Genomic DNA, 19298 nt, shown 5'->3' with positions numbered 1-19298 from the left:
GGAATGAAGATGAGTTAATGCTATAGTTTAACCAATAGAATGTTTAGCTTACAGAATATTCATAAGCTTATTATTTGCTGTATAAGTGTTTGATACTTTCTTCAATAAACTGGACCAGAAAGACCTGAGGGACCGGGACTAGACCGGACCTGAAAGGCCTGTGATGAACCAACTGGTGTCCTGGTCCCCTTCCTTCGACACACCTTCCACACCACATCTCGATGGTGACCAACAGAACCAAAGGAGGAATTTTCCTGCTCTGATCAGCCAAGGGTAAGCAGGAGACAAAGCAAAATGATTTACATCAATCTCAATGATCTTCCTCCACATGGAGAGGATTCCCACCTCTGCTCAGCAAGCCTGTCATTAATGATGTCCCCATCACAGAGCCCACACTCCTGCTGCTCCTTGAGGTCTCCAGCATGAAGCAGATGCTACTGTGACCTCAAGAACGTGCTCCCTCCAAGCTGTTTCCTCATTTTGCTGGGCCACATTCATGAGGGACTGAGAGAAGATCCTTTTCCCTGTACTGTGCTATAAACAGAGATCCCTGAAGCAGAGGAGGGTGTTGGGGACACAACCACAGGGCACCTACACAGCTTCCCAACATCACCTGGGAGATGATGGCATCATGCAGTGGGGAGGAGGAGCCACAGCTTTTGGAGTGAGGTGAAAATTCAGGGACAGGAAAAGCAGAGGGAGCAGCTGCTGCCCCCAGAAAAATCCTCCTCTTAGTTCTGTCTTCTTCCCTGGTGCATGTGAGTCAAGAACTTCTCTAACCCAGCAAGTGTAAAAATCCCTTTCCTCATTCATGCTTCCCCTCATTAACTGGAGCCATCTGCCTGATCTGGAGCTTGCTGTGAAACAAAAGCAAGGATGACTCCAGTGGAAGTGGGCTGGGAGTGAAATGGCAAAGTGCCCACAGACTTGTCAGGGTTCCTTCACCCACCAGGACTGAAAGCAAAGGGGAAAAAAGAGTTTGTACCTTGCTTTTCTCACCTTTCTCTATGTGGACTCCCCCTTCAAGTCTGAATGAATGAAATCTGTATCCACAAACACCTCAAAAGTCAGGTAACAAACTTACCCAGAAGAAAAAACTTACAGGCAGAAAACACAAAAATTGAGTCAAGTTGCTAACTGAAGAATGGAAACTGAGATTTGAATTTATCCCAAAGAAGACAAAACACAATTCTCTCTCCAAACACTGTAAAGAAAAAAAATACAGTGGCTGGAAGGTGGTGGGGAGCTGCCTGATGCAGAAGGGGCAGGAAAATATTATAAAGGAGCTCATGAGGTTGAATATTTTGTGCTCCCAGTGACACATCTGGCTCAGCATCTGAGCTGCAGGCAGGCTGATATACCCACAGACATCACCTCTCACAGTGCATCTTCTGCTCTGCTGGATAGCTGCTGCATTTGAAGGAAAACAAATATGCCACAGTTTCAGTAAATACAAGTTATTATTGAAAAAAATGTTGTCTTGAAACTTCAGAGACAGAATGGACCATTCATTACCAGTATTAGAGTCACACTTGGACAAGCAGCTGCTCTGTGAGTAGAAGGTTTAAAAGAGAACTCAAAACTTTAAAGAAGTTTTTGGGCTTTTTTCCCCCCATTTACAGAACAGAATTCAGCACTGAAAGTAACTGTTTAATCAAAACCATGCTCAATTTGGTGTTTCTTGCAACCCCATGAAGAAGTGACAGAACATTTGACATGTCAAGCACCATCTCATGAAGCACTGATTAATCTGAAGCACTGATTTCATTTTTTCTACTAGAGCCAAATAATAACAACAATAAGAATTGTCTCACACATCACAATTATTCTGAACAAAATTTCAGTGCTGTGTTTTCAACTACTTCAAAAAATACCCTTCCCCCACTGTCTCTCCTTTTGAACAGGGCAGCATTTACAAAAATCAAGATTCCTAATTAGAAGGAAGTTGGCTTATCACATCAGCTTCAGAATGTGCCAGAAGCAACAGAGAACTCTGAATTCCAGTGAAACCAGCAGAAGCTTTCCCCATTCCTTCCCTTCCTCTGAAGCTTTACCATCAGTTTTCATGTACCAACTCCACTGAGCAGCAAAGACATGAGGGAAGTACCTCCAAGCCATTTTACACTCATTTCTGGTGGTAACTGCTTGACATTACTGGGCAATTTTCCTTGTCCATTTTTTAAAGAAAGGGTCACAACACATGAACTGACTGGGCCCAGCCAGAAGTCAACAGTGATGTGATAAATAATTAATAAAACACAGAAGAGAGAGCAGATTTAACCAAGTGACCATCTGAGCAGCAGCTTGACAGAATTTCAACAATTCCTACCTGGCAGTGAAACTAATGCAAAAAAAAAAGAGCTTTAATGAAACAGCAGAGGAATTTAAGCAGTGGCTTGTCAGGTTTCATTTTCTTTCCTGAGAGGCAATTTTCTCATTCCTGGACATTTCATTTCACCAATTTAGAATCCAAGGCCCACTGGTGCTTCCCCCAGTTTTCTTATTTCTGAATCTAGACAAGATGCTCAGTGTAACTCCACCAAATTCCAGCAGCCTGCACAGCTCTGAAACAGCTCTCCTGGCAAAAATCACCAGCCCAACAGTGTTAACAATATTCAAACACATTCAAAAGTCTTCAATGCTTTTTGATTTCCTTAGAGGATTTTCCTACTTACACTGTGTTAGCACTCAAAATAAAAACAGTATAAACACATAGAGAGAATAATCTTTAACACAGCATTTACAATAGCAATGTCACAGACTTATTTTACCTCAAGAACCACCTGAAAGTTCAGCTATGTTGATTTTTCAAAAATATATGAGTATCTGAGTGCCTTTCATGCAGTTGAAGAAAACACTCTTTAATTAAATTCTCTTCAATATATTCTTTGAATTTTTAAAATTTTGTATGTTTTGATCTGGTCATTTTAGGAATGCTGTGATTTGTGCCCTGGCCTTGTGTACAAGTATTGCAGAACTCCAAAACTGCTCAGTGAGGCAGCAGAGTGAAAATAAAAACTTGTGTGGACACTCAATCAAGCTCTCAAGGCATAAGATATATTTAGAAAATAATTGTTTTGCAAAATGCAATCTGGACACTACTGACTCCAGATCATTCTGACTCACGTTTTTCTACACAAAAAACAAATTGGTTTTATGTTTTAGTTTCTACTGAGTCCCATTTTCTCTCAGCTGTAGTTTTGCCAGTAGTCTCACTTCTTTTTGCTTTCCATTCCCCAGCATAGTGGAAAGGAAATTTTAGTAGCTTCCCATCCCTTTTTTTTCCCTCTCAGATGAATGTGTGCATACATGTTACACACTCCTCAGCTTTCCCTTCAGCACATCCAGGCCAGATTTCCCTCCTTTCACTCAAAATGTACCTTGGCTAGCAGGAGAAGTCTAAAAATATATGTACAACCCCTCCTCTTGGCAGGATTTTCAGGGCATTTTACCTCTGTGAGAGCAGTTTCAGCAGGAACTGGTACAGTTCAGGCTTTACCTCCACACAGAAATCTCCATCACTTTCATCTGCTCTCCTTCCCTCTCTCCCACCAAAGAGCTCCTTGCTCTTTCCCCTGAGCTTTTCACAATTCAAACACAACCAGCAGAATTCAAACCAGAATAAAATGGACTGGACAAAGGAAGGAAGAAATCAGCTGCATCACACATGAAAAACTGTGTGAAAAGCAGAAGGATAAAAAACTCAGAGACATCTCCATTTCTGCCATTATTCTCCACCATGGATTCACCTGGATTTGCAATCTCAGAGTCCTGGAAACTGCATGGAAAACTTGCCATTATTTGACATATTGAACTGAAATTCTTCAGTTCATAACACAAATGCTCTCAGTGTTATCAGATTTATAAAGAAGAAATTTGTGTTGCACTGTTTGTATTCTATCCGTGTTTGCATCTAAAATCTCCATCCACTCATTTGACTCATTAAACAAAACTTAATAACTTGGGAAAATAAGGCCAAAAGCTGCTAGCCCTGGCCTCAGCATGTATTGAATGTGAGTGGACAGCTTAGAAAGAAAAGGTCTAAATAATAATGGTCCTTTTGATTTGTTTTTATGTCACTGAAAACCCTTTAAAATGATGCTCAGAAGGTTCCACTCTGCTCCAGTGGAACACATTTTAACTTTCCTGTAATCAGGAAAGGGAACCAAAGCTGGGGACAGCTCAGCAGTTGAAATTTTATGAGAAGTCTCCATTTTTTTACTGTCTTAGTCAGTTTTTAAATGTTGGTTGTTTACAGAATGCAAAGTGCCAACACCCACAACAAAACTATTAGTTTTATATCACAGAGGAACAGACAGTTATCAGCAATCCACCATCAAACCAGCAATTTTTTTTTCTGTATCTCATGAGGGAAATCTGTCAGGACAAAACCTTTGGAAGCAAAATTAATCCTTGCTTACAAACCACCCACATGACAGCAAAATAAGACAAAATCCTGACCTTCTGAAGTCCTCCATTCTCCTCCACCAAAGGAGGCAGAGCACTGGTGCTGTTGGTGGATGGTGGCTCGACATTGTAGTCACGAAAGCAGCAGAATAAGGTGCTAAAGATACTTCGACTCCTCTGCTTCTTCAAGCTGATATTACATTGGGACACTGGGGAGAAAAAAAAACACAAAAGAAAAATAAATTCATGTGGTACAGATCTGGTTTTCCAGATTACAGCAACTGAATTGAAGATGTAAGGTTTCTATACACAGAAATCTTTATCACGTCTTAAGATTACTGAGGTTTTCCAGTCATTATATTGGGACAATGGGGGAAAAAAAATCACACAGCAGAAAAATAAATTTATGTGGTACAGACCTGGTTTTCCAGATCACAACAACTGAATTGAAGATGTAAGGTTGCTATACACAGAAATCTTTATCAAGTCTTAGGATTACTGAGATATTACACTGGGACACTGGGAAAAAAACCTCCACACAGGAGAAAAATAAATTTATGTGGTACAGACCTGGTTTTCCAGATTACAACAACTGAATTGAAGATGTAAGGTTGCTATACACAGAAATCTTTATCAAGTCTTAGGATTACTGAGATTCTCCAGATATTACACTGGGACACTGGGAAAAAAACCCCCACATAGCAGGAAAATAAATTCATGTGGTACAGATCTGATTTTCCAGATTACAGCAACTGAATTGAAGATGTAAGGTTTCTATACACAGAAATCTTTATCAAGTCTTAAGATTACTGAGATATTACACTGGGACACTGGGAAAAAAAGCCCCACACAGCAGAACAATAAATTCATGTGGTACCAATCTGGCTTTCCAGATTACAGCAACTGAATTGTAAGATTCAGTTGTTGTAATTGAAGATGTAAGGTTTCTATACACAGAAATCTTTATCAAGTCTTAAGATTACTGAGATTTTCCAGCAGATTGAGACTGCTCTTCTTCTTTTTAACACATTTTTCCCTTGCCAGACTCGTACAGTGACATCCTGGAACTCTGCATAATGACACTGAGACAACACAGAGAGTTTTCCCAGTAACATCCAAGGTGGAAACTGTAACTACAGAAAATAACTCACTGCTAAAATTACTCTCTGGACAGAGGAAGCAAAGAGATCCAAACCCCAAAGATGCACTAAATGCCTCCTGTAGTGTTCCTACACAACTACACAATCCTGGGTGGAACATTTACAAGTCCTGCAAGGGTCAGGAAAATCTCAGAGATGTTTCTGAGTTCCCTCTGTTTGACAGCATTGCTGGAGGACAGAAGACACAACACAGAGGCTGCAGGAACAAGGGTGGTTCTCAAGAAACAGGAGCCCTGGCCTTGACTTTCACCTTGTTTACTGGTCTATCAGGATAAAAATAACCCTTAAGTGGTAAAAAATTACATACAGCTGAATGAAAGCAAGTGTAGCATCTTTAAAGAATGAATACTGTAGTTGAAAGCAATAGTTGAGAGAAAAGAAATGCACCTAAGACATCTAGGGATTCCCCTAAGGAAAAAAAACCTCCTGAATACACATTAAAATAAAAGAGTTGGAGAAAATTTTTAGAATGTTTTAAGTAATACTTGATTTGTTCACCAAATGTTTTAATGATCTATTATCATGCTTGTAGATAATGCTTATTTAGAAGTATTTCTTTCCTGCTTTGAGTAGGAAATCAATCCCCTCCCCATCCAAAAATTAGAGGGTAGGTGAAATTTTTAATAAGTGCCATCATTTCCATATTTGCCAAAATACTTTTCCACTTCAGGGCAGTGAGCACTGCCCAGGTTCAGTTATTAATTGCTATAAGAGTAAAGTGTACCAATATAAAAAATTAAATGTGTTTTACAGACTCTTACCAATTTTCAAAGTGCTCTGATAACAGGATGAAGTCAGAACTGTGCAGAGATTTGTGTGCTTAAGGAAGTGTTTCATTACTTTAAAAAACATCTGTAAACTGAAACCAACCCAGCACCACTTATCAATATTCCAGTCAAAGAGAAAACACATGAAGAACTCTGGCCACCAGTGCTGCAAGGTACAGTCAAAGGCTAATTCTCAAAATGTCATATTCTGTTTGCAACAACACCACAGTTTCAGAAATCCCCAAAGGATACCTGGGCAGTTGGGAAGGACATTTTCAAAGCACTCAGAGAAAATGGTATTGCAGCACAAGCAAGGTAGGTGCAATATAATCCTGGCAAGGAGAACTCCTTTCCGACATTAAAAATTGAAATATGCTGAAATTAGAACAGGAGGAACAATGCTCTGTGTCCTGCTGCCTACAGCTACTGCCACAGAAACCTTGCTAATAATTTCTGGCTTGTTTTCAGCCTCTGCTTAAAAATATGAGGGCAAATTATCTCATTTGAGTGCAGGTATCAATTACAGCAGGGTGCTTAAATTGCTAAGTCACAACAGATCAATGGGAACACCAAAACCACTCCAGAACTAATACTTGTACCATCTCTACTTGTAATAGAAAAAACCAATAAATTGTCTAAATAAACATTCAAAAATCTCTAGACAAAAAATGCTGATTGGTCCAAACCTTTTAAGAATACTTGGATAGAATCATGCACTTGAAATCTGGCCACTCCCTTCACTTAGTGAAACATTTTACTAGGAAAAAAATTCTTCATGTTGGTTTTTAGTCTTGACAATTCTGCCATTCATAACAGTGCTGTTTCAAACAGGTCTTTGCACTAATTTAAATGTTATTTAATAAGCTATTATAGAAGCTTTACAGTGATTTAACAAATGATAATTTTGGATGAAGCAAGGAAAAGAAGTTTTCAGGTTTTATGTGCTGCGTTACATTAAAATACAACAGAAAATGTTGCACCCATATCTCATTTTTAGCTACTCTGACAGTGCTGTGCATCATGGAAAATAGTTCCTCTCTCCTCAGTTACCCTGAGCCAGCTGCAATCTGTGTGCTGTTCACTGGATTTCTTCTCCTTGAAGCAGTGACAGCACAAATAGAACAACTACAAAGGTGCAAAGAAGCATTGATGTTGAATTACCAACATAAATTTAGGCATTCTGGATGGCAGCAAATTTTAAAGAGAAAAACTGGTGAGGAGAAAATTTGGCATTCCTTAAAAAGTTCATAGGTGAGAGCAGATACTAACAATAATGGAAGGGTAAACTGAGTTATCCAAACTGCAGGTCTGAGCAGCATCCAGCATATGGAGTTTAAAAAACCAAAATTAAGATTTTCTTTTCTCCCTCCTCCATCTGTCAGAAGTCACAAGCTCAGTTTCTGGAGCTGATTTCCTCCCCAGCCCCTGTGAACCATCACTACCCCAGCGCTCTGAGCACCGAGGACACCTCAGTGACGTTTTCCATCTCAAACGCTGCACATGGAACACGTCAACACCATGGCCCAAAAAAAGCCAGGCAGAGCAACCCCACAGCATGAAAATGTGTTATCTGTGAAAGCAGAGAGGCTGAGAGCAGCAGGAGGGCTGAGGAAGGATCAGGGTGAGCTGGAGCTGCTCTCCCCTCCCACCAGCCCAGGTTCACTCCAAGTGCAGTTTAAGGACCTGAACATACCAAATGTGTGTGTGCAAAAATCCTCAACAAATTCCCTTTCCATGGCTTTGTCCCATCACTTTTTACACCTACAGCAACTTTTAGAGCCCAAAGTATCACATGGGCTACAGGTCAGCCAAGAGTTCAGCTGCTTCAGAACTCTGAGCATCCTTGTTCCTTACCTCTCTGCAGGCCCTCATTGGTATTTCTGAAGCAGGAAGCACACACAATATCCAGGATGAAAGGAAGAAATTCCACTTTGAATTTATACACCCACACAATGCTTTGTTCTCTTGCTTTTCTCTAGTAATTCTTAATATCTTACTTGAGGTTTACAACAAGTGAGCATTGGGCTAATGTGATTTTTCAGATCTGATTATAACACCAAGATCTCTTCATTAGAAGGGATTTCAGGCATCACTGCAAATATAAATCAAGAATTCTCATATCTTTCCATGCAGAAAATGTCACATGTATCTACATTTAATTCCATCTGCTATTTTAGAGGCCAGTCATTCAAAGTCATGCTGCCTTCCTACAACTTTTCACAGTTAAATTTTAAATCTATATACAGATGCACACATAAACACACACATCTATTTACATGCACCAACAAATACATAACCTTCTCCCTCATAATTTTGAGCACTTTATTTCCTTTTCCATGTGTTGTAAGGCCACACTAAAGAGCAGAGTGCACAAATCCAGCACTGCTTCACTCCTGGGGGTCTGCAAGAGCTTTTAGTGAAACACTTGGTCAAATTACCTGAATTTGTAAAATATTATTTACAGCAGGGTCAGAAACAGCACAGTCTAGAAGGGAAGTAACTCTGGTGCAGACTGGCCCCAATTTAGGGTCTCATCTGTAATTTCCTGATGCCATTTCTAAGGACAAGCCTCACTGCCCAGGACCCCTGTGCCACCCCGGGTCTGAGGGCATGTTCATCCCTGAATTGTCTGGAATCTAAAGGTAGCCCCAGAATTGTGCTTATGGAAGTCTTCTGGAAAGTCTTAACAACCCCACAGCACTGCTAAGGCAGGGGAGGAGCCCAAGGAAAAAGATAAAGGCAATCTTCAAAATAAATTACTGCAATCACATAAGTTTAATGGGAGGTATGGAGCCATACTGGGTGGTTTCTAAGAGAACAGGGAGAAAAAGGCCATAACACACCCCAGGTATTAACACACACAGGTATAATAACTCAAATGTTAGAAGAGAAATTAATACAAGAGGTGCTGATAGAAGTAATTTACAGCATCTTCTCCAAGCTCCTGTCACACCCAGGAAAGAGGAGGCAGAAGGGCTGTGCTGCCCTCCCACCAGCAGCAGCACAAGTTACACAGCCAAGAAAAAGATTTTCCTCTCATGCACTGTACTCTATTAAAGTTTACTTGAGGGCTTTTCCCATCAGATGTTGCTGTGGTGGTGTGAAATGACAAAAGCAGATTCTTGTGCAGCCACAGCACCACAAGGAGCCACCTTGGGATGAGGGGAAACCCTCTGCAGCCAGGAGTGAGCTAATTACTGCTGAATTTGGCCTAATTAAATGAATGCAATATCCAGTTCTTCCAAATAATATCAGCTGGTAACGAGGAGACTTCTCTGCTTACAGATGAACTCAATAAATGCAATAAAATGATCTGGGTGTGGTGAGCTCTCACCACCAGTTTGTTTGTAACACAGGATGGAAAGAGGAGAGTCAGAATTAAGTGATATTAAACAAAGCCTTTCTTCAAAGAAAGCAATTTTAAAATCTAAACATGATTAGAAATGCCTAATTTCTCCAACTTCTTAAGAGGATGTATCTGATCTTCTCAGAAATTAGAAATTTTATATCCCACATGCCTCAAGATAGAAACAGTTAAATAGAAAATCATCAACTTGCTGACACAGCTCCTCTTTTTGTGGTGCGACCAGGACAGGAATTGTTTTACAACACCTGGTGCCAAATCTGCACGTGATGCTCTCATAACTTTGGTTTTAAAATGCCATTTGGAGTTTATCATTGAAAGGTTTCATCTCCTGTGTAAACTCTGCAGCAAAACCAGCAATAAAAGCACTGTCACATACCTGAAACAACCACCCACAACTGGTTCAACCTTCAAGCATGTCAAGCCCAAGCAAATTGCTCTGCTTAAATTCAGCATGTGATACCCCAGAATTACATTAATTTCAACTGAAACTGGCAATCTTTCTCTCTCCAGCAGCACAATTAATTAAAAGTAAGGTTTTGGGTTTTCTCCACTGAAATTATTACTTTGAAGGGAGAGATCCCAGACTAGTTTAGTGGAACAAAAAATCTTTCCAAAACATTTGACTCTCCCTCTCCACCAACCTGTTTCCCAGGCATTCCATGAGTAGTTTGCTCTGGATGAAGTTGATGGGCAAAGAAAAAAGCTTGAATACATAAGGAAGGTGAGGACATGAGGGAAAAATGACCAAGAAACTTATTTTTATTTTTGAGAGAATTTCTTTAGGTCAGTGCCCTTGGATCTGAAAAAAAATGTCAACATGATTTAGGAGCTTTTAGGGAATTTTAGGAAAAAACTGAGTATTATTCTTAGTAAATGATTCCATGATGCTTTGGAAAACAAATTTATGAGTTGCACCTGTATGCTAGGATGAAACAGCTACACAAGAACTGTTTTTCCTACAACTTATCCTTCTATTACTTACTCTAACAGAAGCTATCCAGTGGATATCAGAAATTACAGTTTCACTTCCATTCCTCCCAAAGTCCTCTAAAATACAATTTCACATAATACCTAGGACAAAAATCATCAGGATGGAAGTTAATTCATCCATCAAATCAGCTAAAGCTGTATGAAGAAAAAAGAACTCTACCTAACCAAACAAAGCTTTGGAAATGTTTCTGTTGCAGCAGCTTCAAAAGCTAAAAAAACCTCCTTATTTTACCCTACATAAATGATTTATTACAGCCCTCAAATCTGGGTAGATTAAATATCTGCTGTTGGTTATTGGATGCTCATATTTTAAGGATCAAAGGTAGTGAAATTCTGAAGTCACTTTTAAAAGACACGACTGAGAACTCAGCACTGCTGTCTCTGCAAGGGCTGTGATGCTTCATGAAATGCAGCCAGTAAATGTTCAAAACACCAACTGCACACAGAAGCCTCTTAAATGACAAGGAGGGATAAGAAACCATGAAAAGGCTCAAAACAGCTCAAGAACCTGATGGATCTCAAGGCAAATTCCAAAACCTTTTAAAACTGGTTTGGCTGGACACATATATATGATGGTATAATCTTCATATATGTGTCAGCTTCTCATGTAAGCCATGATTTAAACATCTTTTGCAGTATTCCACGAGTGAGGAGAGCTGCTACTAGGCAAGATCATGTAAAAATAAATTCATCTGTCAGAGCCCAACTCTGCATTTATTCAGCCCTAAGACTGAAGGCAGACCCACAGCTTCAGGGGTATCCACGTTTCAGAGAGAAGCTCAAAAGTTAAATATTGCTTTAAGAAGCCAATTAACCTGCTGAACCATGTTCTGAGCAAAACACCTTCAAATTCAAATGAAACAGGGCAGATTTTGGCCGCCTCCTCCCCTGCTCCAGTGCTGACAGGGCTACACTGAGACCACTTCCAATTCTGAGCAGCAGCACATGTAGATCTGTATCTCCAAAGGACTCAAAAGTAGGGCTCCTGTAATCCAGGAAGGAACTAATTAACAAGCAGCACTTTCATTCTTGTGCCTGCATTGCTTGCCACTGAAACAGCCACTGGGATCAGAAGAAGGATGAGGATACAAAGGAGAAGTTAGGAGATGCTCAGCTCCAGTAAATCCCTCAGCAAGGAGAACCAGGGAGCTGCTGCACCTTTGCCTTTGACATAAACACCTGAACAGTTCTTAAAAAGGAGCTGAATGTGCCCATCCAGCCTTGCCTGTGCTCTGCTTGGAGCAGCCAGGAGGGATGTGCCCCATCCTTCAAGCATTACCTGTGCACATTTCTTTTTACACAGGGCTGAAAAACTCCTGAACACACTAAGAAAGGTGCTACAAGGATATACAACAATTTTAAATGCACACATAAAATCTTTTCCTAGTATTTGCTTTTCTTTGAGAAGAGTGATAGCACTTCATAGCTCCCAGAGCAGCCTGTGAACACACGTGCTCAAAATACACATATGCTTCAAGAAAATAAGTAAATGATTAAATAAAGTAAGTAAATAAGTAGCCACGCCTCAAAATCACCCTTCCATCAGCTGATAGCCTGAAAACATGTACAAAAGACCAGAACCATTTAAGAAAAAATAAAAAAAAAGAAAATTAAAATAAGTAATGCACTCATCTGACACTACACTACACTCATTTCACACTACATCCAAGGCCAGGTTTGCAGCACTGGAGTTCAGTGCTAGCAGGCAAAAGTGATTTGACTCCAAGCTTTTTGCCTTGAAATCTTTCACTCCTGGAGTGAAATTCATGTAGTGTAAAAGTGATGCCTTAAACCAGTTTAAGGGCCAAGTAAAACACAGCAAATAATGAGAAAGTAGCTGCAGTGCCACAGGATTGCCATGGTTTGTAACTGGGTGGTAAACCGAGCTAAATGAAATATGCAAGCAATGCTGGGGAGATGTATTATGATACAAAATAAACAGAACTTTCTGCAGGGGCATTATGGAGCCATTTCTCTGTCCCTGCAGCACTTCAAGGGTTTTGTCTCAGCCCAATAATTTATAAACATTACAAAGCAACAGCCACACACTGATCCATTTACAGCACCAGCACACCATGACTGCTCCCTTTAAAAATGGTAGTTTTTCTGAAAAACAAAGCATTTGGGCCTCTGTGGTGTTTCTGTGCAGCCTGAGCAAGGTTGGAGCTGCTGGATCTGGATGTTTTCCCAGCGCTGGGGTTTGGAGCGGCAGTTGAACAGGAAATACTGCGCAGTCTGTGCATGCATTACATTCCTGTCCCGCCCCGACCAGCCAACAAACAAACCTTTCTTCTAGTAAAAGAGAGAGAAAAAATACACTGCACAAAGTTCACCAGCAGATGTGGCCTGTGAATCCAACCCAGCCTTTTCTGCTGATAAAAAGAATTCGATGTATTTGCAATGTTGGTGTAACGTCACGGTTTGGTGGAGCTGGATCAGCAAAGACCTGGCAGCTTTAAAGCTGCAAAATCTGCACTGCTGAGGTTCCCTGAGCTGCTGCACCCACAGCAGAGCCTTTCTCTTGGGGAGGGTTTGCCAAATATTAGCAAGAGCTTACAATAAAAAGGATTGTTTCATTTCCATTTTACTCAGCACTTAAGTTTGTTTTCCACCATCAACCACGCACAGCAACCAGATCAGATGTTTGCATATCTCAACTCCAATCACTCCAAGGTTGGCTTGTTTGAAAAAAATATTCTGGAAAATATTTAATACTGGTTTGTTAAATACTTGGGAAGGAAGACAAAGGAGAAACAAACAAATGGGAACAGGAGCAGCACACGGGGTCAAAATGGGCGGATCTCAGCGTTTGTCAGTCAGGGCTGAGCCCCTCTGGCGCGGGGAGAGGATCCGAGTGGGAACGCAGCGAAGTGAATGTAAACAAGCACGTGTTTATAGAGCAGAAATATGTCCAGCATCCGCTCTGCCCCAGCCTCTGCTGACGTGGGACACGCTGGGAAAGGCAGGGAAGAACAATTTGCTCCATCCCCAGCAGCTCAAACCCAGGGGAAAAGCAGGAACAGGCGAGAAACGGGCGGCACCTGGAGCCGTCCCACAGCCCAGGCAGCCACTGCTGCCCCACACGTTAATGGAACTCACAGCTGGCAGCATCACCAGAATATTAAAAAAAGTCTTAGAACCCATTTTCTGATGATTGAATGCTGATTGAACAAGGAAAAGGGACAAACAAATTTTTCTTTAGGTTGTTTGGGAGAGTATTTTCTTATTGCACAAACAGACAGAAGGACGGACACACACACACAGCCTCTGCAGCCCCAGGCCACATTTTCCTGAAGAAATTATGCCATGAAATCAGTGTGAAGTTACTGAAGAGCTGCAAAACTCTCTTTTTCTGTGCTCCCCACCTAGCCACACAGCTTTTATCCAATCACTGATTTTTCAAGACAAAGAGAGATCCAAACCTGAAGAATATTGCTGGATATGGGACCTGTAATCAGCTCATTTCCTCATCAGATTGGTTCAGTTTATTAAACTGGGCTTTATTATAAGGGTTTTAATTGGGTTTTCTTTCCCCCCAATGACCAAAATTCAGAGCCTGGGGTTGTGAAATTAAGCAGAGCTTCTTCCTGCCTCCTGCCACACGCAGGTTGATTTAAATTTAAGCGACATTTTTAGTTCTTTTATTTGACTTGAAAAGTGTAAGACAAGTGGTTCACCAAACACAAAGGTCAAAAAAATTCCTCTACTTTTTCCCCCCAAAAAATACCATTATACCTCTAACCAAAGCCTTATCAAAACCTTGCTCATCTGAGGAGAATAAGCTTAATTTAATTTGCCTAAATATAGCCCAAAGATGTTCCCATAGAGACAGCAACATTCTATATGGTACTTTTTGCAGCAAATACTTCAGCAAGACATCAAATCCAAAGCATTAGTCTATTTTTTGCAAGCTTTCTCCTCTCTTTCCTAGGAACAGCTCTTTCTCTAACAAATTCATCTTGCAAAAGTATGTTAAGGGTCTCTGCAAAGAAAAGTTTTGTTTCTCCATTTTGCCTTATGAATTTTTCATTCTCTCCTGGGGATATTTTTGGGCCAGGCTACAAGTCTAATTCCTGCCAGGGAAATTCACTCATCCACAGTTTGCTCCCCAAAAGACACATCCCTAATAGCAAAATATCAAACTGGGACATCTTTTCTGCAGTTCCTTTGACTTCTCTTTCTAAGCCCCATTTATTTCTCTCAATCCACTGGTATTTTGTGGATATTGAGTGCAGGTCTCATAAAACATTCACCCTGTGAGAAAATACACATCTAAAATGATGCTGCTTCTGGTGACATGTTCTGCAGAACCAAAGCCATTTATATCATGTAAGTTCTGAAAAGATTCTTAATGGAGCAGGGAACAATGTGTGACCATGTATGAAACATTTACCTTGTGTTTTGGAAGAAAAATAGAGGTGCCTTAGCTTCAAAAAGACACTGACTTAAACAGAGATGTAGATTTATTTGGTGTCATTACTGGTTTTCCCCATTCCTCCACGCCCCTCCTCAGATTTCTCTGTATTATGAAACCCAGATACAAAGGAATAAAGAGGAATCCCACTCCCTTGGCAGAGGAAACTTTCTCTGAATCACTGTATTATCTGTGCTTCAGTCATTAATAGAATCTGAAAGCAACAGCTGTTTCTAACAACTAAAAATGCTCTTAAAATCAATTTACAGGCATCATACAGCAAGGATAACTTAGCAGGTTACTTGAATCCAGCCCTTCTGGGAGCAAAATAAAAACATCAGGTTTTGATTACAAACTTATTTGTTGCAGGGATTTCTCAATAAGAGGTCTGGGTTACACTGGAGTGTATCTGCTGGGACAGAATCTCACTTGGAGAAATTGTTGCCAAGGTAATTCCTTCTCCAGCTTTAGCTTTCATTTTACCCTATCTTGGATTACTCTTCATAAATTCTTTTTTAAAGATCATTACAATATTTATAGACATGTAATACAAATGCCTATTACAGAGAGAAAAATGTAATTTTATTTGCTGCCTTCTTCGTCAAGCTGTTGAATCCACCCTCACCAGTGAAGCTGGAAAGGATTTTGATCAATTTGCGTTTTCAGTAAAACCTACACATCTTCTGTAACTATTTTAGATCTAAAGTAATTACAATATCAACCACTGTGGGTTTTCAGTTCAATTGAAGTGTCACCTGCAGAACAGCAGCTCTGCCAGGTATCTCTGACAAAAAATTGAAGCTGTAACAGAGCATCTATTGTTACACACTAAGTAAAGAAGTAAGGAAAAATCCCCCACAGAAGCACATTCCAAAGGCTCATTAATAATTTGCTAAAATATCTCACATTGCCCTGGTGCTGCATCTCCCCTTCACTTTTCAAACTCCTTTTTCTTTTATTTTATATTAACTGTGTTTTCAACTGATTCCAAGAAATAAGCTGGAAAATATTCAACCCTAGCTCTTCTGACCTTGTACTTTGGAGTCATGAGTATTTTATCCATTCAGCATTCCCAGACCATTAAAAGCAGCACATTCCCACCTGGAAATATGATATTTAGAAAGCTAAAACTAGATTAAGAATGAAACAAAAGATACAGGAAACTGCAAGCTTTGTATGATAAAGTGACTACAGTTTTGACAAAAAATAAAAGCAGTGAAACTTGATGAACTTCCAGCAATTCCTTTCTAGAACAAAGCCACAGTTTACTGCCTGTTGAGAAATTCAGCTAATAAAAAAAATTATTTTCTAAAAAGAGTTTTAGGAGGAGGGAATTTTTGAAAAAGCATTTTGATGTCTTAAACAAGCACTCAGATGCCTCCACCACGCTGACAATTCAGCTGCAGGTTGGAACAGCTGCAGACATGTTGAACTGCCTCTCCTCTGACCTATTTGAAATATCCTAAACTTTGTACTAAAGGAATGCACAAGATTTAATGCTCATGCTTGAACTCCTGACAATCCTGCAGCACTGAGAGCAGCCCACTTGCTATTTCACAGAGGAGGCATGAGAAAGTATGAATAACTGAGGATATTAAATAACCAATGTCTTCAGGACTACAAGTTTAGAAACCTTATAAATAAACTGTTTCCTAAATTATATTAGAGGGAAAAAAACCCAACAAAAGCAGTACAGTGATTTTTTGGTGCTTACTGGAGCAAAAATGATGATAATTGTAACTATGTTGTTCATTCTACAAACCCCACTCCTGTTATCCCCAAACAAAGGCCACATATTGGCCTTATCAAAGGCAGACTAAAAGGAGGTAAAAAAATTGCAACTAACTCCATTAACAAGGCAGAAACTCTTCCCCATCTTATGTCTTCAGCATGTGCCTTTGTGCTAATTTTGAGAGAGAATCCAGGCATGAGGCAAGAAGAATTATTATAATTCTGCATCTTGTCCAAGCTGCCTCTCTTAGCCTACATTCCTGCCCAAGCTGTTTATGCAGAACACTCTGGATCAGCTGGTCTCTGCCCAATCTGGCAACAAAACCCTGCTGCTTTCCCCCAGCACTGATGCAGAGGCAAGGGTGAGCTGTGTGTTTAGTGCATAATGATGCAATACCATCCCCAGTGCTTTGCATCCTTCTGTCTTGGCATGGAAGAGGCAGATTTTCACCATTTACATCAAACAGATCACAGCAGCACAGAATGGTTTGGGTTGGAAGGGGCTTTAAAGATCAGCTGGTTCCACACCCTGCCATGGGACACCTCCCACTAGCCCAGGCTGCTGCAAGCCCTGTCCAAACTGGCCTTGGACACTTCCAGGGATGGGGTGAGAGATCTCAGAGGTAAAGGAAGCCCAGTTCATCTCCTAGGGAAGCAGGAACCTTGCTTTATCACCATCACTTTCAGTAGCAGAGGGCCCACTTTGGCTCAGGGCAGAGAAGCAGATGAGGGATTCACAAAGGTCCCACTGGCTCAGGGCAGAGAAGCAGATGAGGGATTCACAAAGGTCCCACAGTGGCTCAGGGCAGAGAAGCAGATGAGGGCTTCTCTAAGGTCCCACAGTGGCTCAGGGCAGAGAAGCAGATGAGGGATTCACAAAGGTCCCACTTTAGCTCAGGACACAGAAGCAGATGAGGGATTCACAAAGGTCCCACTTTAGCTCAGGGCAGAGAAGCAGATGAGGGATTCACAAAGGTCCCACTTTAGCTCAGGGCAGAGAAGCAGATGAGGGCTCCTCCATGAGCTCAGGCAGGAGCCCTGAGCAGATGATGGATCCAGCACATTCCTGCACTTAGCTCAGATGGGAAACCCCAGGCATGAAGAGCCATAAATGCTGGATCCCATCAAGTCTATACTTACAGAAATACCCAAGGACTCAGAGCCAGGCTGAGCTCTTGCTGCTCCTCCTCTCCCAGCAGGTAACAAGCTCCAAGTCCAGGCAGCCCAGCCACCATCACTCCTCTAGAGCTGCTTCCAGCTCCCTGTGCTGCTCTCAGCACCCCAGCCCGTGCCCCTCTGCAGCTCAGGAGGCTGCACTGACCCCACACACACACAGGTGTTCACACAACAACCCCCTGCCACGTGGGCTGTAACTCAGACTGAGGGAAACAGGGGTACAAAACCAACAATTTCTAACTGAAAACCCCCTGGGTGCCTCCAGCACCTCCCCAGCTGTGTGCAGCAAAGCTGCACTGAGAAAAGCAGTGCCTGAGACAGTCACACCTGCACTGCTGGGTGTGTTGTTTATCCTGAGAGCTTTAAAAATCCCTTTTGGCACCAGCAGGAAGTATTATGTTCTGTACCATACCACAGCACAAGCAATTTGAAAGGCTTTTTTCTGGCTACTGGCTGAGCTCTATCAGTTTGGGCAGAACCCACTTGGCTCCTTCTGCCCAGCCCCAGCACATTCAATGAATTACTCAAATCTAAACAGATTCTGCATTTCAATTGCTCTCCCAAAGCTGCAGCAGGAAAGCTCTGTATGCTCTGGCATGCCTGCTGCAAAGCAAGATAAATATCTGGCACCTCTCCCACTCCTACATAACCAGAATGAGGACAAATAGCTGCATTATTGGCTTCATTAGGGCCTGTCTTAGATCTTATTTCTCCTGGTGACACAGAAAAACATGACAAGGGAGACAGTGCAAAAGGCTGCCCAAGGAAGCAGTGAATGCCCCATCCCTGGAAGTGCCCAAGGCTCTGGAAGTGTTGGATGGGGCCTGGAGTAACCTGGTCTAGGGAAGGTGTCCCTGCATGGCATGGGAGGTGGAACTGGATGATCTTTAATGTCCCTTCCAACCCAAACCATTCTGGGATTCTGTGAAATCCATGACCCAACAGAATTTCCCCAGATAAAAATCTAACAAACACCCAGATTTGTACTCTTGCTGTAACTCCTGCAGAGCTGCAGGGACATTCTCCTTTCTGCTGCAGAACTGTGCTCCAGTGACACAGGAGCAGAAATCAAGGCCTGAGTCCCCTCCCACAGGTCCCCACACACACACAAGGAATTCCAGCCCTACAAAAAATAAAAAAAATAAAATAAGGTCCAGTGTGTTTGAGACACTCACTGCCAAAAACCTCCTGCCAAGACCCAGCCAGCTGGAGGGGGATGTCTCTGAACACTGAAAAAAAAAGGTTTATTTTCTTGTTTTAACTTCATCATTATAAGTCCCAAGTAG

The 19298-nt window shown here is 41.3% G+C and overlaps 1 protein-coding gene across 5 annotated transcripts in view; it reads right to left on the bottom strand.

Annotated features, from left to right (window-relative positions):
- The window catches only part of CTDSPL (CTD small phosphatase like), an 83850-nt gene that overhangs the window by 31444 nt on the left and 33108 nt on the right, over nt 1-19298 (bottom strand). For all 5 annotated transcript variants that reach the window (XM_064703827.1, XM_064703829.1, XM_064703828.1 and 2 more), the window contains exon 2: nt 4462-4616. In XM_064703827.1, the coding sequence (XP_064559897.1) occupies nt 4462-4616 (155 nt within the window). The remainder of the gene's footprint in view (nt 1-4461; nt 4617-19298) is intronic.

The sequence above is a fragment of the Zonotrichia leucophrys genome, chromosome 2, assembly GCF_028769735.1.
Source record: "Zonotrichia leucophrys gambelii isolate GWCS_2022_RI chromosome 2, RI_Zleu_2.0, whole genome shotgun sequence".
Lineage (NCBI taxonomy): Eukaryota > Metazoa > Chordata > Aves > Passeriformes > Passerellidae > Zonotrichia > Zonotrichia leucophrys.
The sequence above is the reverse complement of the archived record's forward strand: the minus strand, read 5'-3'. Positions and strand labels throughout refer to the sequence as shown.